Here is a 23,575-nt window from a genome sequence, read left to right on the forward strand (position 1 = left end):
TGCTGTTGCTGCTGCTGTTGTTGCTGCTGCTGTTGTTGCTGCTGTTGCTGTTGTTGCTGCTGCTGTTGCTGCTGTTGCTGTTGTTGCTGCTGTTGTTGATGCTGTTGCTGCTGTTGCTGCTGCTGCTGTTGTTGCTGCTGTTGTTGATGCTGTTGCTGTTGTTGCTGCTGCTGTTGCTGCTGCTGTTGTTGCTGCTGCTGTTGTTGCTGCTGCTGTTGTTGCTGCTGCTGTTGTTGCTGCTACTGCTGCTGCTGTTGCTGCTGCTGTTGTTGCTGCTGTTGCTGCTGTTGCCGCTGCTGCTGCTGTTGCTGCTGCTGCTGCTGTTGCTGTTGCCGCTGTAGAAGCACCACTATCGCGAGCTGCCGAGCGACGTGCAGCAGACGCTGGGCGCCGTGCCCGACGACTTTGTCACCTACTTCACGTCGCGGTTCCCGCTCCTCCTGCTGCACACCTACACCGCCATGGCCGCCTGCGCACACGAGCGCCTCTTCCACGCCTACTACCACCACGAGCAGCACCGGCAGGACGCCGATGCCGCCGCCGCCGCCGGCGCCACCGCTGGCACCACCGCCACCACGACCGCCGGCACCACCGCCGAGGCCACCACCGCCGCCGCCACCACCGGGGCCACCAATGCCACCAATGCCACGGTGGCCCAAGCGCCACTGCTGGCGCCACCGACGGAGGCCTGAGCACCAGCGATGCGGGGAGAGAGGCTACAGCTGCTGCATCTGCTGCATCTGCTGCATCTGCTGCATCTGCTGCATCTGCTGCATCTGCTGCATCTGCTGCAGCTGCTGCATCTGCTGCATCTGCTGCATCTGCTGCATCTGCTGCATCTGCTGCATCTGCTGCATCTGCTGCATCTGCTGCATCTGCTGCAGCTGCTGCTGCTGCATCATGGGAGATGCAGCAGCATCGGGCCTGGCATGGCCGGTGAAGGGTGCTGGTCAGCGGGGGAGGCGTGACGGGGAGAGAGCAGCTAACGGACAGATGGGGGAAGTGAGTGGACGGACAGGCGGCAGCATGGACCCACAGGCGGCAGCATGGACCCACAGGTGGCAGCATGGACCCACAGGTGGCAGCATGGACCCAGGCAGTGGCACTGGAGGCCTTTACCAGACTGCTGTGGGAAGTGGTGGGGGCAGGGGCAGCACGCCCACTCGCCCTGCCGCTCTTCCCCCAACAAACTTCGCCACACGATGATGAGGAGGATGCTGAGAGGAGTGGACCCTGCAAAACTTGTGGCCCCTATAAAGTGCCTCCAATAAAGCTGGTGTGACTGGCTGCCCCTGCTGGGGGGGGGGGGGGGAGGGGGTTGTGGGTGGGGGTTGTGGGTGGCCCCAGACTGCTGACAGTGAAGCGCTTATTTAAATGGTGGTGGTGTTGGGGGCTCCCTCCCTTATCTTTTTTTTTTGAGATAATGAAATTGACCAAAGTTTTAAAAAGCAAAAAAACACATTTTTACAGGAAGCCACCGCCTCAATCTACTTGTGCAGATTTCGACGCGGTGGTGGTGGTGGTGCACGTCTGTGCGCATGCGTGTATTTAACTTGATTTGTACTTCTGAAACCACTGTAAATAAAACTCTGCTTTTGCCAAAAACGACTCCCTCCGACTCGTCTCCTGCAGAGTGAGCAGCACAAGCCTGGAGGCCACGACACAGCCCAGCCTGCAGCACCACACCACTGATGACAGTCCCACTGTTCGCAATGTTTAATCCGTTCCACACAAACTATCATTAACCAAAAAAAAACTTCATCGGAGAGCCGTTTCCACTTGCACAACAGGCAATGTTCACAATGCTCCAGCTGAGGTCTAAACGCTCAAATGGGCATCACGGATTGGGCCAGGGGCATGGACTTGGCCCTCTGCTCACAAGCTCGGATTGACAAATTGGTGCACAGCATAAATACACCGACACTCAACGGTCAGTCAACAGCGTGGGGTTCCACCTATGGGAGGCAAAACGCCGTTAAGCTGTGTAAGTCACTTAACCAACAGCCTACCGTAGCGTCTGTGGCATTGGCCAAGATGGTTATGAACTTGGGAAAAGAGAAGTGTGACTCCATTCTAGCCAAGGCTCAATGCCACCTTGCTTAGCGCGAGCCAAGCTCAGGGTCATGGTCCCAGCTACACACCCCCCCACCCTCTTCCAGGATTTCCCAGAGGCCAAGCGGCTCGATCCCGAGCCGAGCTTGGCAAGAAGCAGCACGTTGACAAGCCAGGCAGGACGAGGAAGTGGCAGCTCCCGGGACGGGGATCACGACAACCCCCCCCATGAGACACGCGGAGAAATATCTCACCTCACATGGCCCCAGGTAGAGAGCGAGTGGATTGATCCTGGGACTCCCCTTCATTGTGTAAACATCAGCACGGTGGAGACAAAGGCAGGCTAGGTGCAGGTACTGGCCCACCCAACCCTCGTGTTGAGTCAGCTCCAAGTCTGTTCAAGGTTATACAGGAGATGCCTTTGTGAATGGATGAGTGGGGATCGAGTGAGCGAGCGAATGGATGCATGGGTGAGCAAGAGAGTGGGTGGGCGAGTGAGTGGGTGGGCGAGTGAGTGGGTGGGCGAGTGAGTGGGTGGGCGAGTGAGTGGGTGGGCGAGTGAGTGGGCGGGCGAGTGAGTGGGCGGGCGAGTGGGTGGGCGAGTGAGTGGGTGAGCAAGAGAGTGGGTGGGCGAGTGAGTGGGTGGGCGAGTGAGTGGGTGGGCGAGTGAGTGGGTGGGCGAGTGAGTGGGTGAGCAAGAGAGTGGGTGGGCGAGTGAGTGGGTGGGCGAGTGAGTGGGCGAGTGGGTGGGCGAGTGAGTGGGTGGGCGAGTGAGTGGGTGAGCAAGAGAGTGGGTGGGCGAGTGAGTGGGCGAGTGAGTGGGTGGGCGAGTGAGTGGGTGGGCGAGTGAGTGGGTGGGCGAGTGAGTGGGTGGGCGAGTGAGTGGGTGGGCGAGTGGGTGGGCGAGTGAGTGGGTGGGCGAGTGGGTGGGCGAGTGAGTGGGTGGGCGAGTGGGTGGGCGAGTGAGTGGGTGGGCGAGTGGGTGGGTGGGCGAGTGAGTGGGTGGGCGAGTGGGTGGGCGAGTGAGTGGGTGGGCGAGTGGGTGGGTGGGCGAGTGAGTGGGCGAGTGAGTGGGTGAGCAAGAAAGTGGGTGGGCGAGTGGGTGGGCGAGTGAGTGGGCGAGAGAGTGGGTGGGCGAGTGAGTGGGTGGGCGAGTGAGTGGGCGGGCGAGTGGGTGGGCGGGCGAGTGGGCGGGCGAGTGGGTGGGCGAGCAAGAGAGTGGGTGGGCGAGTGAGTGGGTGGGCGGGCGAGTGGGCGGGCGAGTGGGCGGGCGAGTGGGTGGGCGAGTGAGTGGGTGAGCAAGAGAGTGGGTGGGCGAGTGGGTGGGCGAGTGGGTGGGCGAGTGAGTGGGTGAGCAAGAGAGTGGGTGAGCAAGAGAGTGGGTGGGCGAGTGAGTGGGTGGGCGAGTGGGTGGGCGAGTGGGTGGGCGAGTGAGTGGGTGAGCAAGAGAGTGGGTGGGCGAGTGAGTGGGTGGGCGAGTGAGTGGGTGGGCGAGTGGGTGGGCGAGTGAGTGGGCGGGCGAGTGGGTGGGCGAGTGAGTGGGTGGGCGAGTGGGTGGGCGAGTGGGTGGGCGAGTGAGTGGGTGAGCAAGAGAGTGGGTGGGCGAGTGAGTGGGTGGGCGAGTGAGTGGGTGGGCGAGTGGGTGGGCGAGTGGGTGGGCGAGTGGGTGGGCGAGTGGGCGGGCGAGTGGGTGGGCGAGCAAGAGAGTGGGTGGGCGGGCGAGTGAGTGGGTGAGCAAGAGAGTGGGTGGGCGAGTGAGTGGGTGGGCGAGTGGGTGGGCGAGTGGGTGGGCGAGTGGGTGGGCGAGTGGGCGGGCGAGTGGGTGGGCGAGCAAGAGAGTGGGTGGGCGGGCGAGTGAGTGGGTGAGCAAGAGAGTGGGTGGGCGGGCGAGTGAGTGGGTGGGCGAGTGAGTGGGTGGGCGAGTGAGTGGGTGGGCGAGTGAGTGGGTGGGCGAGTGAGTGGGTGGGCGAGTGAGTGGGTGGGCGAGTGAGTGGGTGGGCGAGTGAGTGGGTGGGCGAGTGAGTGGGCGGGCGAGTGAGTGGGCGGGCGAGTGGGTGGGCGAGTGAGTGGGTGAGCAAGAGAGTGGGTGGGCGAGTGAGTGGGTGGGCGAGTGAGTGGGTGGGCGAGTGAGTGGGTGGGCGAGTGAGTGGGTGAGCAAGAGAGTGGGTGGGCGAGTGAGTGGGTGGGCGAGTGAGTGGGCGAGTGGGTGGGCGAGTGAGTGGGTGGGCGAGTGAGTGGGTGAGCAAGAGAGTGGGTGGGCGAGTGAGTGGGCGAGTGAGTGGGTGGGCGAGTGAGTGGGTGGGCGAGTGAGTGGGTGGGCGAGTGAGTGGGTGGGCGAGTGAGTGGGTGGGCGAGTGGGTGGGCGAGTGAGTGGGTGGGCGAGTGGGTGGGCGAGTGAGTGGGTGGGCGAGTGGGTGGGCGAGTGAGTGGGTGGGCGAGTGGGTGGGTGGGCGAGTGAGTGGGTGGGCGAGTGGGTGGGCGAGTGAGTGGGTGGGCGAGTGAGTGGGTGGGCGAGTGGGTGGGTGGGCGAGTGAGTGGGCGAGTGAGTGGGTGAGCAAGAAAGTGGGTGGGCGAGTGGGTGGGCGAGTGAGTGGGCGAGAGAGTGGGGTGGGCGAGTGAGTGGGTGGGCGAGTGAGTGGGCGGGCGAGTGGGGTGGGCGGGCGAGTGGGCGGGGCGAGTGGGTGGGCGAGCAAGAGAGTGGGTGGGCGAGTGAGTGGGGTGGGCGGGCGAGTGGGCGGGCGAGTGGGCGGGCGAGTGGGTGGGCGAGTGAGTGGGTGAGCAAGAGAGTGGGTGGGCGAGTGGGTGGGCGAGTGGGTGGGCGAGTGAGTGGGTGAGCAAGAGAGTGGGTGAGCAAGAGAGTGGGTGGGCGAGTGAGTGGGTGGGCGAGTGGGTGGGCGAGTGGGTGGGCGAGTGAGTGGGTGAGCAAGAGAGTGGGTGGGCGAGTGAGTGGGTGGGCGAGTGAGTGGGTGGGCGAGTGGGTGGGCGAGTGAGTGGGCGGGCGAGTGGGTGGGCGAGTGAGTGGGTGGGCGAGTGGGTGGGCGAGTGGGTGGGCGAGTGAGTGGGTGAGCAAGAGAGTGGGTGGGCGAGTGAGTGGGTGGGCGAGTGAGTGGGTGGGCGAGTGGGTGGGCGAGTGAGTGGGTGGGCGAGTGGGTGGGCGAGTGGGCGGGCGAGTGGGTGGGCGAGCAAGAGAGTGGGTGGGCGGGCGAGTGAGTGGGCGGGCGAGTGGGCGGGCGAGTGGGTGGGCGAGTGAGTGGGTGAGCAAGAGAGTGGGTGGGCGAGTGAGTGGGTGGGCGAGAGAGTGGGTGGGCGAGTGGGTGGGCGAGTGGGTGGGCGAGTGAGTGGGTGAGCAAGAGAGTGGGTGAGCAAGAGAGTGGGTGGGCGAGTGGGTGGGCGAGTGAGTGGGTGAGCAAGAGAGTGGGTGGGCGAGTGAGTGGGTGGGCGAGTGAGTGGGTGGGCGAGTGGGTGGGCGAGTGAGTGGGCGGGCGAGTGGGTGGGCGAGTGGGTGGGCGAGTGGGTGGGCGAGTGAGTGAGTGGGTGGGCGAGTGAGTGGGCGAGTGAGTGGGTGGGCGAGTGGGTGGGCGAGTGAGTGGGTGGGCGAGTGAGTGGGTGGGCGAGTGAGTGGGTGGGTGGGGGAGTGAGTGGGCGGGCGAGCGAGGTGGGCGAGCAAGAGAGTGGGCGGGCGAGTGAGTGGGTGGGCGAGTGAGTGGGTGGGCGAGTGAGTGGGTGGGCGAGTGAGTGGGTGGGCGAGTGAGTGGGTGGGCGAGTGAGTGGGTGGGCGAGTGAGTGGGTGGGCGAGTGAGTGGGTGGGCGAGTGAGTGGGTGGGCGAGTGGGTGGGTGGGCGAGTGAGTGGGTGGGCGAGTGGGTGGGTGGGCGAGTGAGTGGGTGGGCGAGTGAGTGGGTGAGCAAGAGTGGGTGGGCGAGTGGGTGGGCGAGTGAGTGGGCGAGAGAGTGGGTGGGCGAGAGAGTGGGCGAGTGGGTGGGTGAGCAAGAGAGTGGTGTGGGCGAGTGAGTGGGTGGGCGAGTGAGTGGGTGGACGAGTGGGTGGGCGAGTGAGTGGGTGGGCGAGTGAGTGGGTGGGCGAGTGAGTGGGTGGGCGAGTGGGTGGGTGGGCGAGTGAGTGGGTGGGCAAGTGGGTGGGCGAGCGAGTGGGTGGGCGAGTGAGTGGGTGGGCGAGTGAGTGGGTGAGCAAGAGTGGGTGGGCGAGTGGGTGGGCGAGTGAGTGGGCGAGAGAGTGGGTGGGCGAGAGAGTGGGCGAGTGGGTGGGTGAGCAAGAGAGTGGGTGGGCGAGTGAGTGGGTGGACGAGTGAGTGGGTGGGCGAGTGAGTGGGTGGGCGAGTGAGTGGGTGGGCGAGTGAGTGGGTGGGCGAGCGAGTGGGGCGGGGCGAGCGAGTGGGTGAGCAAGAGAGTGGGTGGGCGAGTGAGTGGGTGGGCGAGTGAGTGGGTGGGCGAGTGAGTGGGTGGGCGAGTGAGTGGGTGGGCGAGTGAGTGGGTGGGCGAGTGAGTGGGTGAGCAAGAGAGTGGGTGCGCAAGAGAGTGGGTGGGCGAGTGGGTGGGCGAGTGAGTGGGGTGGGCGAGTGAGTGGGCGAGGGAGTGGGTGGGCGAGTGGGTGGGCGAGTGGGTGGGCGAGTGGGTGGGCGAGTGAGTGGGTGGGCGAGTGGGTGGGTGGGCGATGTGAGTGGGCGAGTGAGTGGGCGAGCGAGTGAGTGGGTGGGCGAGTGAGTGGGTGAGCAAGAGAGTGGGTGGGCGAGTGAGTGGGCGAGAGAGTGGGTGGGGCGAGAGAGTGGGCGAGTGGGTGGGTGAATAAGAGAGTGGGTGGGCGAGTGAGTGGGTGGGCGAGTGAGTGGGTGGGCGAGTGAGTGGGTGGGCGAGTGAGTGGGTGGGCAAGTGAGTGGATGGTTGCTTGGGCGTGCGAGTGGGTGAATAGATCATTGCATGGACAGGTGAAATGCTGACCACACTGCGGGGCAGTGGAGATGGAGGGTTACAGGAGGTGGGTAAATCGTGGGTACGTCCACCAGCCTCACAGCGTGTGGACATCGTGCAAGAGCAGACCACGTGGCTCCCGAGCAGAAGCCCTGGGTTCCGCCAGCAGTAGCGTCAGCTGACAGTTGCAGGGCTGCGCCTTTAAGTTGTGTTTTTTAAACCGGCAAGAACACAGACCCCGGGGCCAGAAAATGTAAACTCTTTTTATTAATAAATGTCCGCAAACGTGAAGACTGCGAGATCATTTTGAGAGCAAATTCGAGTGAAAGGGAAGATGGAGAGAGCAGCCGCAGCAGCAACAGCCACAGCCGCTCAAACAGAGGGGCTGCTGGGGAGAAGTAAAAACAGCCGCACGTGTACACGCTCGCGCACGTGTACACGCTCGCGCACGTGTACACGCTCGCGCACATGTACACATTCGCACACACACTCGCGCACACACACACACACACACGTCTGTACAGCGCTCCCTCCGCAGCCCTATGTACAAAACCGCATGGGCTCACCGGTTGTGCCGCCACAGGCCCCAAAACACCCGGGAAAGCGAGCCACCCACCCGGCCTGCGCACACATTTTAAAAACGAGTGAAAAGAGAAACTTCTTTCGATGACAAAAAAAACGACGACAACTAAAAACAAAACCAAACCCCCACGATCGCTACCCGCGGGGTGGAGGTGTGTGTGTTTGTGTGGGGGGGGTGTGTATGTTGGTGGGGGGGGGCCGGGCCCCCCACTCTGACGAGTCTCCCGCACGGCGCACGATGGACGAGGGCGAGGGCAGGGGGGTGGTGGCGGCGTTCCGGGTGATGACCTCTCCCGGCGCCGCTCCGTCCTCCCTAGCGGCGATGCCCGACAGAGTGCAGCGCGGCAGGCAAACGAGCGGTGGGTGGTGGTGGGGGGAGGGGGGGGGGCAACACACGTGGCTCAGGGAGCGGCGATCTTCCCGCGCACGGCGCCAGAGCGACTGCTCAGCATCTTCTCGGCCATGGAGCGCGCGTAGCGCAGGCGGCTCATGAGGTCGGCGCTGCAGCCGCGCTCTGCGAGCAGCGCCAGCCGCAGCGTGCGGGCGTTGCGCTTCTCGTCGATGTACGTGACGGCGCCCATCAGCGGGCACAGCATGATCTTGGCGTGGTCCTGCGGTGGGTGGGGTGGAAGGTTTGTTGGCCATGATACAAACGCGGCCCGCACGGAGACCCACCCCTCCAAGCATTCGTTAACCCCCTTTCCCGTCAGAATGACGTTCGCGTGTAAACGCCATCGGGTCTTCTGGTTCCGTTCCGATGACGTGCATGCAACGCCATCGGCACAGAGGAATCGGAAGAAAAACTAAAAATAAATTAAAAAAATCTGACACCGGAGCCACGAGCTCTCGTCGGAAAGGAGGGTTGGGGGGGGGGGAATTCGAGGCCAGGTGGTCCCCCCCCCTCTCCACTGTCGTACAACACCTGACGCAAGTCACCAGGATGCAAGGGGGGGGCAGGAGACCGAGGATAAGGGAGGGGAGGTGTAACCACTACAGACGGGGAGCCACATTCGGAGGGGCAGAATGTCAAAAATGCCCGTTGAGGCCGTCCCTTACCCGTCTATTTTATTTGCGTCAGCTGCACTTTTCGGCTGTAGCTCTCTTGGTCCTTCCCCCTTTCTGTGGACCCCCCCCCCCATCCTCCCCCCGTGGATAGTTTGGGGGCTGCGAGCCTGCTCCCCACAATCTTTTATGTAATTCCTGCTTTTTACAACTGCTTTGGCGTATTGGTTGACTGTGCGCGCGTCACAACGTGGTGCAAAAAAAATCGGGCCGCACATTTGCTTCGAAAAACTCAAAATGATAAATAATACTACATTCATAAAAATGTTACATTTTTGTATTGAAATTAAGACAAATTTAAACTAGATTATAATAATTTAAATTAAGAAAATACAAGTGAATAATAAGAAAAACATACAAAAATGCAATTCTAACATAAATTAAAATATACAATAGCACATTGTTGGAAAAAAAAAATATCTGTACAAAAAAAACAACACTATCGCTACCGAGGCTCCCACGAGGCCATGCGGGGAGGGCGAAAAACGCCGGCCCCCATCCCCCCACTCCCACCCCCCCCCCCACCTTGAAGAAGTTGATCTGCAGCGTGCCGTTGGAGAGGTGCAGCACGATGGCGGAGCGCGTGCGGAACCACGTGCGCAGGTAGGGCAGGCGCGCCAGCTCGTCGCCCTCGCGCGTCGGGATGTTGGCGCCCGCCTTAAGCAGGTGCTCGCTCATGTAGCTGTGGAAGTACTTGGTGAGCGTCACCTGGCGGCGCGGGGAGGGGGCGGAGACGAGGGGGGGGGGGGGTCAGCGGCAGCAGGGAGACGTCCCTTCGAACCCGCCGCCCGACTTCTCCGCAGCGGGAAAGGAAGGAAGAGAAACAAGTATAACCCGTAAAAACAAAGTTTTTCACTATAAATCCTTTATATGCGTGGCGGCTAGAGTCCTCTCGTCCTCTGGCTTGAGATGGCTGCCACCTATGGGTCAGATGATTGCATTGCACCATTAGGCAATTGGTAATTAAATATAATATTTTTTTTACATAAAAAGTGTCAGCTCGATTGGATCACGGGAAGTGGGTTAAAAAACGGCCGAAAGATTTGCACGGTCCTAAGCAAGCAAGCGAACTTAATATGAAGGATTTAAAAAGCTTCGTAAGCTCGTCGGATTCCACCGGCCTCAAAAGAAAGATTCCCAGACGGATCCCGATACGGCGAGGCCCACGCCAGGGCCGTGAAAGGCGACCCTCCAGGCACCCACGGCCAACATCGACGGCACGTTGACGGAGACAAAGATTACCGCCCCCAGCCACCTTTGTCTCGCCGGTGCCGCCGTCAGGGGTCGTGGTGGTTCACACACCCAGAGCGGAGGGGGGGGGGTAGGTAGCCGGGGCGACGCTCACTTTCTTGGTGAGTGCCGTGGGGTACGAGTGCATAGAGAAGAACGACTCTGTGAGGTCGCGCTCGATGTACTGGATCTGCTCCCCGTCCGGGTAGAGCAGCATGCGCGTCGAGTCGTTGAACAGCACGCCCACGCTGTTGTCGCACAGCGTGTAGCCTGCGACACACACGCCACGCACACGCCACGCACACACACGACGTTGATGCTGTCACGGTGCTGGCGCTTCAACGAATGTTGAACTTCAACTGTGCTGCAATCGGAGGGCATCACGCGAGCGAGCGGAAGGGCTCGCCGACGGGAGATCCACGGCACGGACCGCCCAGGCCTCCTGTACCACCTCACCCTCGCCTCTTCCCTAGCCCGCGCCACTCACCCACCTCGCCCTCCACCTCACCCATCACCTCACCTCACCCCTAGCCCGTGCCACTCACCCACCTCGCCCTCCACCTCACCCATCACCTCACCTCACCCCTAGCCCGTGCCACTCACCCACCTCGCCCTCCACCTCACCCCTAGCCCGTGCCGTGCCCATTTAGCCCCCTCTATCCGGCCAAAAAGACGATGCTTGGGAAGCATGCGGTGTGGCTGGGCGTGCGGGCTACGCCACTTGGCAAACGCACACACCACCACCACCACCACCGCCATTCTCCACCAAGCGGCGGCGATCTCACCACGGCGCTTGTGCCAGGCCGTGCGCACGTCAAGGCCACGCGAGGTGTCGAACGCCCACTGGCAGGTCACGGGACAGACCCAGATGCCACGGGTCGACCGACCGAGATGACTGGCAAACACACACGCAGCACGACGACGATTTCACCACGCGGCGCACCCCGTGACGCACGCGCACACACACGGCCCGTACCCCCCCCCCCACGCACACACGGCCCGTACCCCCCCCCCCCACGCACACACGGCCCGTACCCCCCCCCCCACGCACACACGGCCCGTACCCCCCCCCCCACGCACACACGGCCCGTACCCCCCCCCCCACGCACACACGGCCCGTACCCCCCCCCCCACGCACACACGGCCCGTACCCCCCCCCCCACGCACACACGGCCCGTACCCCCCCCCCCACGCACACACGGCCCGTACCCCCCCCCCCACGCACACACGGCCCGTACCCCCCCCCCCCACGCACACACGGCCCGTACCCCCCCCCCCCACGCACACACGGCCCGTACCCCCCCCCCCACGCACACACGGCCCGTACCCCCCCCCCCACGCACACACGGCCCGTACCCCCCCCCCCCACGCACACACGGCCCGTACCCCCCCCCCCACGCACACACGGCCCGTACCCCCCCCCCCACGCACACACGGCCCGTACCCCCCCCCCCACGCACACACGGCCCGTACCCCCCCCCACGCACACACGGCCCGTACTCCCCCCCACGCACACACGGCCCGTACCCCCCCCCCCACGCACACACGGCCCGTACTCCCCCCCCACGCACACACGGCCCGTACCCCCCCCCCACGCACACACGGCCCGTACCCCCCCCCCACGCACACACGGCCCGTACCCCCCCCCCCACGCACACACGGCCCGTACCCCCCCCCCCACGCACACACGGCCCGTACTCCCCCCCCCACGCACACACGGCCCGTACCCCCCCCCCCACGCACACACGGCCCGTACCCCCCCCCCCCACGCACACACGGCCCGTACCCCCCCCCACGCACACACGGCCCGTACTCCCCCCCACGCACACACGGCCCGTACCCCCCCCCCCACGCACACACGGCCCGTACCCCCCCCCCCCACGCACACACGGCCCGTACCCCCCCCCCCACGCACACACGGCCCGTACTCCCCCCCCCACGCACACACGGCCCGTACCCCCCCCCCCCACGCACACACGGCCCGTACCCCCCCCCCCCACGCACACACGGCCCGTACCCCCCCCCCCCCACGGCCCGTACCCCCCCCCACGCACACACGGCCCGTACCCCCCCCCCACGCGTGCACGGTTTACGGGCGACTCACCGAGTCCGTACTTGTCCGAGTAGTCGACCCACTTGCTCACCCAGAGCACGGGGACCGCGGCCGGGTCCTCCGCCTCGTCTGGGGGCAGAGACGCGACGAGGTGAGACGAGGTGAGACGGGGTGGGGCGGGGTGGGGCGGGGTGGGGCGGGGTGAGGGACAAGGGGTGGGGCGGGGGACGCAGAGGTGGGGGCAGATGACTGTGGCAGGAGGAGCGTGTGGGGGGCGGGCGGGGCGAGCCGAGTCTGCTGCTCACCCTCGCGCACGAGCAGACGTTCCGAGGGCTTGGCCTCGAGCAGGCGGCTCAGCTGAGAGAAGAGGTCCGTGAGGTAGTAGTCAGAGCTGCCCACCACGTCCGCAGCCACGTCACTGTGGGAGAGGTCGGGGGTTACCACCCATACTTCACCACTCAAACCCCACAAAGACCCCCCGGGTAGCTTTCACAGACTGTAGGGGCAAGTGCTGTTAGCGAGCAGCACCTGTGAAGGCCGGCACGGCACACCAGGGGGCGGGTGGCCAGCACCACGCCCGGCCGCCTTTGTCTCCCCAGTGGCGACGATGTTTGCTACACGCCGCACCAGGTAATCATTTGAGGCCGAGTCGACCTAGGGGAGGCCCAGGACCAGTTCAAATATTTCACGAGTGGGAATTCAACTCGGGTCGCCGGGTTCGTAGCGCAGCACCCTTGCCCAGCCACCGCCCCACCCCCCCTCACCGCCCCACCCCCCCCTCACCGCCCCACCCCCCCTCACCGCCCCACCCCCCCTCACCGCCCCACCCCCCCTCACCGCCCCACCCCCCCTCACCGCCCCACCCCCCCTCACCGCCCCACCCCCCCTCACCGCCCCCCCCAACCCCCCCCCCCCCACACCCAGCCCCCCACCCCCCGTGCTCACCTGGGTGCCGGCAGCGCTTCCTTCTTCTCGTCGGCCTTGCGTGGCACCCCCGAGTCTTCTGGGACAGGGGTCAGGGGGTCACCAATAGCGACACGGTTAGGGGTAGGCCAAGGAGGGGGTGGGCAGGGGTTTGCAATAGGGCCAGGGTTGTGGGCAGAGGGTCCGACACAAGGGGCAGGGAAGGGCAGGGGGGGGCGTTATGGATACGGCCTTTGGGCGTCCCGAGGTGGCGGGCGGGTTTTAACGGACACATTTATCATTTATGCGATTTAACCCAACAACAACAAAACCTCCGGCAGATCCTTCCCCTGCACCCCCCCCCCCCCCCGTCAGCACGGTTGGCCACGCACGGTGCGGAACAAGTTCACACGCACGCACGCAGACCGCTCAACCGTGACGGCGCACGGTGGCGTCGGCCACCGCCACCACTTCCGTGACAATCGCCCACAAGGCGCTACCTGCGTGCCATTATTTTAAGTGTTTATTTTTTGACCGGGCAAGGTCCCCCCATGCGGCGCTGTGTAGCTCTTTTTCACAAGCGACCTGGCCATCTCAAATGGTAGATCAACGGAGTCGGCGCATGTGGAAATTTACGCAGCCAAATGCGCCAAAACGTGTGGCGATGTCGATGTGGAGGGAAAACCCGGAGGACCCGGAGAAAATTCCACGCAATCACAGGGGGAGAGAGACGCACGCAAACTCCAAATTTACAGCAGCATACAGCAATCGTGCCGTGACGGTTCCACCTGAAGACGGAAGCTTGTGTTGCCTCCGAAACGTCGCGATTTTTTATTTTACTTTCATTAATTTAATTTTTTACCTACGTGACTTTACCGAAAAAACCTAAGAGTACAGCAGCAGGCGTCAGGATTGGAACCAAAGCCACGACCGTCCTGCGTACTAGGCGATGTTGTTCACATCTCCTAGCCACCGTGGTGGTGATGATGAGACACCACAAACTCCAAATATACAGCAGCGGGCGTCAGCGTTGGGATCGAACCCACGATCTCCTGCACACCAGCCGAGGTAGTAAACATCTCCTTGCCACCAAGGCTCCCCCCAATCACCCACAAGCCCCCCCAACGAGCGCCACGCCTCCCTCACCCTTGTTGATCTCCAGCAGCGGCTTGCGATGCATCGCAGCGGTCCCAGCGACGCCAACGCCGCCAGTGATGGCGGAGATGGCTGAGAAGGCGGGGGGCAGCTGCGGCTGCGGCGCCAGCGAGAAGCGCGGCGCCATCGAGAGGCAGGTGGTGGGGAGGCGCGCCGGCAGGTAGCCCGTCGTGAAGAACTCGTCCTGCAGCAGCTCGGTAATGGACGGCCGCAGTAGCGGCTCCGAGCGCAGCATGCGGGTGATGAGCGCCCCAGCCACGGCGCTCACGGCCTGGGAGCGAGCGAGCGCGCACACACACCACACACCACCCACACAACCACCCACACACCACGCACCACGCACCACACACCGCCGGTGAGCCCTCACGGCCGTGACACGGCGGCGTTGCACAGCCACAGCAGCACCGCGGGTGAAGGCCGGCGATGGCACACGTGCGCGTGCCGAACGGCGTTCGCGCCATACGTAGCGGACCGACCGTGCTACAATCGGAGGTGCGGGAGGACAACCAAACACAAAAGGTGGCGAGGGGTGGCCAGCACCACGACGCCTGACCACCTCCCCCAATGGCGATGTTTACACACCACGCCGGGTATTAATTTAAGGCCGAGTCGACCTAGTGGAGGCACGGGACCGGTTAAGATATTCGTCATCTGGTGTTGGTGGCCGTGAACGGGGAGTGAACTCTGGTCGCCGGGTTCATAGCGCGGGCGGGTGAGCGGGCGGGTGAGCGGGCGGGTGAGCGGGCGGGTGAGCGGGCGGGTGAGCGGTGATCACCTTGGGGATGGAGTACTCTGTGCGCTTGATGCGTGCGTACGTGTCCTTGAGCGAGCTCGTCTCAAACGGCGGCTTCCCCACCAGCAGAGTGTACCTGCAGCAGCGGGGGGGGGGGGGGGGGTCAGAGTGGGGGTGGCAACGCAAGAGTCACGTGGTGTACAACAGGAGGCGGCTCGAGCGGTCTCGGATTCTGTGAGGGCGTTGTGCTGCTCATGGCCGGCGGCGGCGTGGCGCTCACATGATGCACCCGATGGACCAGATGTCCACCTCGTAGCTGTGGCCCTTCTTGATGAGCACCTCCGGGGCGATGTAGTTGGGCGTCCCGCACAGCGTCTTCTTGCGCTCGCCATCGTACTCGATACGCGTCGCCAGCCCAAAGTCTCCTGCGGGCGGGGGAGGGGGCGAGCGAGGGGGCGAGCGGCCGATAAGCGAACGACGAGTGGCGAGCTCGCGGCAAGTGGGAGGCCTTGGTGTCGGGCGATCAAACTGTAGACCTGTTTTTATTCTACCAGGTAAGACCCACCACGGAGTGATGGAGCTCTTTCAGAAGTGTTAGAGGGGGCGAGCGAGATGGGGCGAGCGAGCAAAAGGGGGCGGGGGGCAAGCTCACCGATCTTGACCTCCATGTCGTCGTTGAGAAAGAGGTTGCCCAGCTTGAGGTCACGGTGGATGACCTTGTTGGTGTGCAAGTACTGGCAGCCCAGGATCACGTGACGCAGGAAGTAGCGCGCCTCCGGCTCCGACAGCGCCTTGCGCCGCTTGTGCAACTCCATCAGAGACTGCGCCGCCAAAGGAGAAAGACAGCATTTAGGACTGCAGGAGGAATCCGATTAACTATGACGCTCTTTTCAGATCTCCAGTAGGGGCACAGGGCAAGAACGTTACGACAAACACACGGACAGGAGTGCAAAGTGCAAGAAAGGTAAACAAATACAAAACTAAACCATCCCCATCCTGCCAGGCAATGCTCACCGAGGGTATAACACTTATTTTCCATAAGCGACCTGGCCACAGATGCTAGCTCAACAAAGTGGCCTTATCATTTCGGGCATTTAGGGCGGCAAAATAATCTAAATAGTAAAAAAAAAGGCACGTTTCTAAATGAGGGGGATAAACTGGAGAACCCACGGGGGTGGTGGAAGGGCACAGATCACACCGCAAGGCGCTGGCTGGGGGGGGGGGGGGGGGGGGAGACTCGGATTATACTGGTAGGAACTTCCTGGTTACACCAGTCCACAGGGGATTATTGTGTCCGTCGTGCAGGGAGGGGCTGGGAGGGGTGGGTAGGGGCAGATCACCCCGTGGTGCCCTTATAAAACTCAACGTTTAACCGACTCACGCCGGCTTGTGCCCGCCCTCACAGTCGGCCATATTTGCGGAATACACCACGCCGCCGTTGACCGAGCAACCCAACGTTCCTACCAGCTCCCTCCGCAGGAATGTGTTAATCGTCACTGGTGACCAGGAACGGGAATCCAACTCGGGGCGCCGGGTTCGTTGCTCAGCGCATGCGCTCACCAACCTCCACGCACTACCACTGCTTCTTGTTCGTCCATCATAGTTGATGATGACCATGGCACGTTTGTCATTTTGTTGGGTTGATGAGTGCGCAGATGGCTGAACAGGCCAATCGAGCCCGCACACGCCCGACCACCTTTCTATGCGACCTTGCTGTGTGACCTGCCATGGACCAAGGGTGGACCAAGGGTGGACCAAGCGTGGTCCCAGCGTGGTCCCAGCGTGGACCAAGGGTGGACCAAGGGTGGTCCCAACGTGGACCAAGCACACCCTAGTGGCCGCCACTTCAACTGCAGCGTGGCCAGGAGCAGCCTAGTGGCCAACACACTAAAACCGGAGGATTGCGTAACAGTTTTAAAATTTAAGTCTAAAATTTGACGTGCGCGATTTGCTTGAAATTTTCTATCATTTGCACCCCCCCCCTATCGTGTTTCTGCATTGTTTGTTGTAACGTTCAGACCTCGTGCCCCCCCCCACCAGAAATCTATGGGGGTGCAAAAAGAGCTTTATGGCTCATCGGATTCCTCGAGTCAAAAGTAAAAGATTCTGACGATTGGAAGCGGCTTATCATCACGTGGCAATTGATAGCAGCCCAATATCACAGCCGCATGTTTCTTAATTGGAGGGTAAAACTGGAGGGATCCGGGAGAAAAGAGACATTCAAACTCCAAGTATTTAGCAGGCGTCAGGGTCGGGATTGAACCCACGACCTCCTGTATACCAGGCGAGGTAGTTAACATCTCCTCGCCACCGTTATAATGATGATGACACTACAAACTCCAAATATACAGCAGGCATCAGGGTCGGGATGGAACCCACGACCTCCTGTACACCAGGCGAAGTAGTTAACATCTCGCCACCGCGGCACGAGGAATTATACCTCGATTTAATTGAATGGATAGGCTCCGTCGGGTGGTGGATTATCGTTTAAGAAAAATGTAGACTCCATCTACACGACCTAACCCAACAGACACCACTTCTGGATCAAGCACGAGAAAGAGAGACAGACAGACCGCACGCTTGCAACTACAATGAGAGCTTGGAAGACGGGAGCACTCGAATCAGAGAACCACGCAACACGGACAGGCACGGGGCGAGCGATGGTCACGTGTACCATCGGGGGTTGGCAGGTTGAGCAACGGGAACAGCGTTCAGGAACCAGACCCACCCCCCATCGGAGAGAGATGGAGCGATAGTGACATCAAGATACTCGTGTGCGGCATCGGTGGATTTAGTGACAAGCGGCATGGTGGTGAGATGGCGTGACAAGAGGGCGAGACGGGGAGAGAGAGAGAGAGGGGGCGCTCCATCCAGCAGTGGATTGACCATGGCCCCAATGACCCCATTGACACTTCAAATGGAGCCCCCCCCCTCTCTGCGGCTAATCGAATCGATAAGGCGGCTTCCTCCCCCCCCTACGAACCAGTTAGCCAGAGACCACTACAATTCACCAGCACTGCACAGAACGAGATCACGGTGCCCGCGTTGGCAATGAGCCCAAACAAAGCGCAAACCAAGGTCCACCAGGAGCTACGCGGCTCTTTTGAAGAAGCGAGCTGGCCATCACGAACGATACATTACTCGTCACCACGTGTGAAAGTTGGTACAGTAGGGGGCACAGGTGGTGCATCAGCCAGTCATCTCGGTCGTCTCAGTCGACCCGTGGCACCTGTTGGGTCTACCCCGTGGCCTCCTGCCGGCGGGCACTCGACACTTCACGTGGCTACAACGTGCACCTAGCCTGGCACAAGCGCCGTGGTTACGTCACCGCCACTTAGTGGCTAATGGCAGTTGTTTGCGTATCCGCGCGCACACACACGGACACACACGCACTTGTTGGGTCTGCCCCGAGATCTCATGCACCTAGCCTGGCACAGTAGGGGGGGTAGAGCTGGTGTCGCATCTACCAGTGATCATCTCGGGCCGGCCAACCAACGGCACCTGCTGGGTCTGCCCCGAGATCTCATGCACCTAGCCTGGCACAGTAGGGGGGGTGGAGCTGGTGGCGCATCTACCAGTGATCATCTCAGGCCGGCCAACCCACGGCACTTGCTGGGTCTGCCCCGAGATCTCATGCACCTAGCCTGGCACAGTAGGGGGGTACAGCTGATGGCGCATCTACCAGTAGTCATCTCGGGCCGGCCAACCCACGGCACCTGCTGGGTCAGCCCCGACAACCTCACGCCGGCGGCGAGCCTTCAAAACACTTCACATGGCAGCCTCAAAGTGCACCTAGCCTGGTACCGCGGTGACCAATGGCGTTGTATTTGGTAGTGGTCCTCTGCTCCATCCCCAGCGGATATCGAAATTGACATTTGGGGACCGATTCCCGCTCGTGACGGTCAATCCGAACCGGTCCTGGGACCCCCCCCCTAGGTCCACTCAGCCTTGAACGAGCAGCCCCGACAGTCTCTGGGGTCAGGCTGACAACGGGGTGGGGATCTTCGGTGTGGTGGGTGCCAAGGATCCACCTCGTTCAACCCCCAGGAAGGCGAGAGGGACACGTTCGCTACGAGTGGCCGAAGATGATAATTATCAGCTCACAAAGCTGGACAAGGCATATGCAGGACCTGTTTATGTTTATTATTTAAACGTATTAATTACATCACCACCGCCACCACTACCAACAACGCAAAGCTTCCCTCGCAAAGCCAACGTCACGCCCGACCGCCTTCGTCTCCCCCAGTGGCGATGTTCACACGCACAACCGCACCCGATATTCATTTATGGCCGAGTCTACCTAGGGGGGGGGAGGGGTGCCACCGGGAGTGACGACACCATCGCCCGAGCTCCTCGTCACCGGCGTTGGTGGCCGTGAGCGGGAATCGAACCGGGGTCAGAGGCGTTTGCGGTACCACAACACCCACGTGGTGCAGCGCTAACCACTGCACCACCGCTCCGCACAAAGACCCCCCGTGTAGGCTTACAGAAGGTTGGTGGCAAGTGCCGATAGCGAGCGGCAGCACCCGATGCAGGCACGCGAGGGGGTTGGGGCGATGATTTTACACATCGCACCGGCTACTCGTTTTGAGGCCGAGTCGATCTAGGGGAGGCCCAGAACCGGTTCAGACAATCGTCACCTGGTGGTGGTGGCCGTGAGCGGGAATCAGGAATCGAAACTCGGGTCGCCGGGTTCGGAGCGCAGCGCTAAGCGATCACCACCATCACCCCTCCACCATCACCACCCTCCTCCACTACCACCATCCACCACCGCAAACAACATCATCATCACCCTCCTCCACCGCAAACACCACCATCACCCTCCACCACCACCCACCATTACCCTCCTCCACCACCATCCACCACCATCATCCACCATCACCCTCCACCACCATCATCCTCCACCACCCTCCACCACTACCATCATCATGACCCTCCTCCAAAGCAAACACCACCATCACCCTCCTCCACCACCACCAACCACCACCACCATCATCATCATCAGCCTCCTCCACCACCACCATCCACCACCATCACCACTACCATCACCACCCCCACACTCCACCACCACCCTCCTCACCCGTCGCCTGCACAGCTCCAGGATCACGTAGACGAAGTCGTCGTCCTCGAAGAAGCTGTGGAAGTTGACGACGTTGGCGTGGCCGAGCGAGCGGTGGATGGTGATCTCCATGCTCATCTTCTCCTTCTGGTGGGGCTTCATGAGCATCGTCTTGGACACGATCTTGCCCGCGAACACCTCGCCCGTGGCCACGTCCGTCATCTCGTAGCACTTGGCGAAGCCGCCCTTGCCCAGGAAGCGACCTCGCTGGTATCGTCGCTTGGTGCCCGGGTCGTACAGCTGCTCAGGGATCTCCTTCACCACCAACTCGGGGGGTGCCGACGCCGCCGCCGACTTGCCACCACCGCCCCCCGCTCCGTGCTGTGGCCGCAGTACGACAGCCATGGCCTCTCTCCCGTTCCTCGCCTCACACTCGATCGCGGTTGTCTCGCCGCTCTCGCCCGTGTGTCTACGCCTGCTCCGTGTGTCTCTCTCCTCGTCCGTGTGTCTCTCTCCCTACATGCAGACCTACCGCGTACCTCGTCCGTCGTCTTTGTCGACTACCACTTCAAACTCCGCTTCCGTGCCTGCCCGTAGAGACAGCTGATGGAATGAGGGGGGTAGCTACACTCGAGCTTTGCTTCGTAGTCGAGTCGAGACACGATTCGTGAAGAGATCACCACTCTAGAGATAATTAGGAGAGAGTGAGAGGACGCAACCCGTACCGTGGCAGCTGCCGTTCACTGCCGGGTTTTTTAAATCTCGGGAGCCGTTGGTCCGCCTCGCTTCTTATTGGTCGAGCCCGTCGCGGTGCACCACGGGACAAAAAACACCCCCCCCCCCCCACACCTCGACTTTAAACGGCCGTTACCCCGGGCGACGGGGTCCTTCGAACCCCGAGGCGCCTGAGTCGAAAATATAATTCAACTTAAACTCTGAACGGCGTTTACTTGCACCGAGCGGGAGGAGGGGGCTTATTATAGCGCTAAATATAAATGTGGTCAATTAAAATATAATATTGGTCAACGTTGCTGTGTTTTTGCGAGGTGGTATGGATTTTTTTTGGTCAGGCACTTGCCTTGGGCAACCCCTTAAAAGTAGGGGGGGTCCTAGCGTTGCTTCACCTCTCCCCCACTCGTGCCCCTCCCCACCACTCCCGCGTGAGCCCCGCCCCCACCGTGCCCAGCCAGCCAATGGGAGCGCGCGTTGTGTTTAAAGGCCCCGGCGTGCCGACTACGTGAACTTTCATTCAAACTGCGGAGCCAATCCCGCGTGGCGGGAGGCGTGGGTCTACTAACGACTTCTATGTGGCTCCGTTTAAATCTAGATTTGAAGCTTTCGTGACTGCAAGGATTCATACTCTTAGTTCTTTCGGTAAAGTCACGTAGGTAAAAAATGACATTAAAATGAATACAAATAATATGATATAATATTTTTTTTTTATTAATTTTAATTTCATTTTTTACCTACGTGACTTTACCGAAAGAGCTAAGAGTATGAATCCGTTTAAATCTCTCCCGAGTCACGTGTTCGTGTGTTTGTGTGTGAGCGCGGCGTTCAACGGCAATAAAATCAACGCGGTTCGTCACGAACGCTTTGGCTTTTTAAACAACACCAACAAAAAAAACCGACGTTTCGGGCGATGGCCTTTTTTTTGGTTTAACACGTAGGCTTTCGCGAACCAAATATTATTCATATTGAAGGTTTTTGGGTGAGATCGCGTTATTTATAAATGTGTTGTAACCCTCCACCACTCGACACGGCCAAACAGGAAAAAAATGTGTCACGTTTACACGAAGGACAAAGAATCCACTACTTTATTAAATAAATAAAATCTATAATACAATTACAATTCCTTATAAGGGAAACAAATAGCGATGAATACCAATTGAATGATCACCAATCTATTATAGAATTACAATACCCTCCCAGCCTCAAATCACTGCACCTTTAATGAATTGAATGAAGACGTCACCCTGATGCTGCTCTACTTAAGACCGGGAGCAAGAGAAAGCCTCCTCGACATTCTGCCAAATTTCCCGATGAAGCTGAATGTAATTACCAGCGAAACGTCGGACTCAAATTTTTAATTATGTTGATTCACTCTTCAACACACCGGTGGGCTAAAGTAGTGAATTATTTTTCGATTTAAAGCTTTCGTGACTGCAGGGATTCATATTCTTGGTTCTTTCGGTAAAATCACGTAGAAGGGAAATAATAAAATTAAAAAAATTAAACATAATAAGATGAAATTCTCACGACGTTTCGGCCACAACGCAAGCACCCGTCCTCAGGTGAAGAACAAGTCTGTCGGAAAGACAGCGTCTGAATGAACACCACCAAGCTTGGCAGCGTATTTACTGGTAGGAACCTCCTGGTTACACCAGCCCACAGGGATCATTGTGTCCGTCCGTCATGCATCAAAAAATGGGAGGGGTGGGGCTGGGTGGAGAGGGGAGGGGCTGGGTGGGGAGGGGCGAGGTGGGGAGGGGAGGGTGGGGAGGGGCTGGGTGGGGAGGGTGTGGGCTGGGTGGGTAGGGGCTTGGTGGAGAGGGTGGGGCTGGGTGGAGAAGGGCTGGGTGGGGAGGGGCTGGGTGGGGAGGGTGGGGAGGGGCTGGGTGGGGAGGGGCTGGTCACCCCGTGGTGCCCTTATAAAACTCAACGTTTAACCTACTCACGCCGGCTTGTGCCCGCCCTCACAGTCGGTCATATTTGCGGAATACACCACGCCGCCGTTGACCCTGGCCATTGACCGAGCAACCCAACGTTCCTACCAGCTCCCTCCGCAGGAATGTGTTTAAGCTGGTAAACGTGACACATTTTTTGTTACTCTTTGGCATGTTTGTGTTCATGGCACATAGGCGAGGCGAGAGATACAGAAGTGGGTGAACTTCGTGGAGTCGGAAGAGCCGCAATGGGTACGCGGTGATTGCGAGACCGTCCTTCAATAAACAACGTTACGAAACAACCCCTTGTGTGAGCCGCATGCCGGAGCCGTGGAAGTGCATGTTTAACTGGACTTCCATGGTGAACGAGACATTCCACGGTTCAGAGGTCGGAAACCAAAATAACAAGAAGAACCATTTATTTCAAATTTCAACAAACGGCACTGCAACACATTTAATTGAACATAACCTATATTCTTGGTTCTTTCGGTAAAGTCACGTAGAAGGGAAACAATAAAATAATGAAATATAAAACAATACAATTCTCACGACGTTTCGACTGCAACACAAGCAATCATCACCAAAATAACATCATCATGATTACTTGTGTTGCAGTTGAAACGCCCGGAGAATTTAATTGTTTTATATTTGTATTATTTTATTATTTCCCTTCTACGTCACTTTACCAAAAGAACCAAGAATATGAATCCCTGCAGTCACGAAAGCTTTAAATCAAAATTTAACATAACCTATTAAGGGGCCGTCCATAAATGACGTCACGCGATTTTGGACGATTTTTGACCCCCCCCCTCGTCACACGGCGTCACAAAAAGTCAAACCCCCCCCCTCAAATATGACGTCACAAAGCTCTACCCCCCCCCCCAAAACCATATATACATTTTGAAAATAAAACATGCTTCAAATCGCTTTAAACTATTGTCATTGTAGTGCGTATTTAATGTGGCGCTGCACTCTGATGTTGTATGAGTGTTGTTATAACAATTAGTGTTGATATAACAATTCTATATTTATTTAAAGTTGCGCATTTTGATGTGACGTCACATTTCTCACCCCCCCCCCCCCTCGTCACACATCGTCACAAATCGTCACAAATGTCTGAAACCCCCCCCCGGTGCGTGACGTCATTTATGGACGC

At 60.3% G+C, this 23,575-nt stretch overlaps 1 protein-coding gene across 2 annotated transcripts; it reads right to left on the reverse strand.

Annotated features, from left to right (window-relative positions):
* Positions 1-7,260: 7,260 nt before the first annotated feature.
* On the reverse strand, positions 7,261-20,497 carry PLK1 (polo like kinase 1). 2 transcript variants are annotated; one of them, XM_078880701.1, is made up of 11 exons: positions 19,775-20,497; positions 15,347-15,515; positions 14,975-15,119; positions 14,737-14,830; positions 13,953-14,232; positions 12,849-12,903; positions 12,209-12,321; positions 11,955-12,032; positions 9,966-10,120; positions 9,146-9,328; positions 7,261-8,169 (listed from the first exon to the last, which is right to left on the reverse strand). In XM_078880701.1, exons 1-11 carry the CDS (start codon positions 20,156-20,158, stop codon positions 7,960-7,962), a joined length of 1,866 nt encoding a protein of 621 aa, XP_078736827.1. In that variant the 5' UTR covers positions 20,159-20,497; the 3' UTR covers positions 7,261-7,959. The 2 variants fall into 2 exon arrangements, with proteins under 2 accessions (XP_078736827.1, XP_078736826.1); XM_078880700.1 differs by having other exon boundaries at positions 12,849-12,906.
* Between the last annotated feature and the right edge of the window lie 3,078 nt (positions 20,498-23,575).

Source organism: Lampetra fluviatilis, chromosome 58, assembly GCF_964198595.1.
Source record: "Lampetra fluviatilis chromosome 58, kcLamFluv1.1, whole genome shotgun sequence".
NCBI lineage: Eukaryota > Metazoa > Chordata > Hyperoartia > Petromyzontiformes > Petromyzontidae > Lampetra > Lampetra fluviatilis.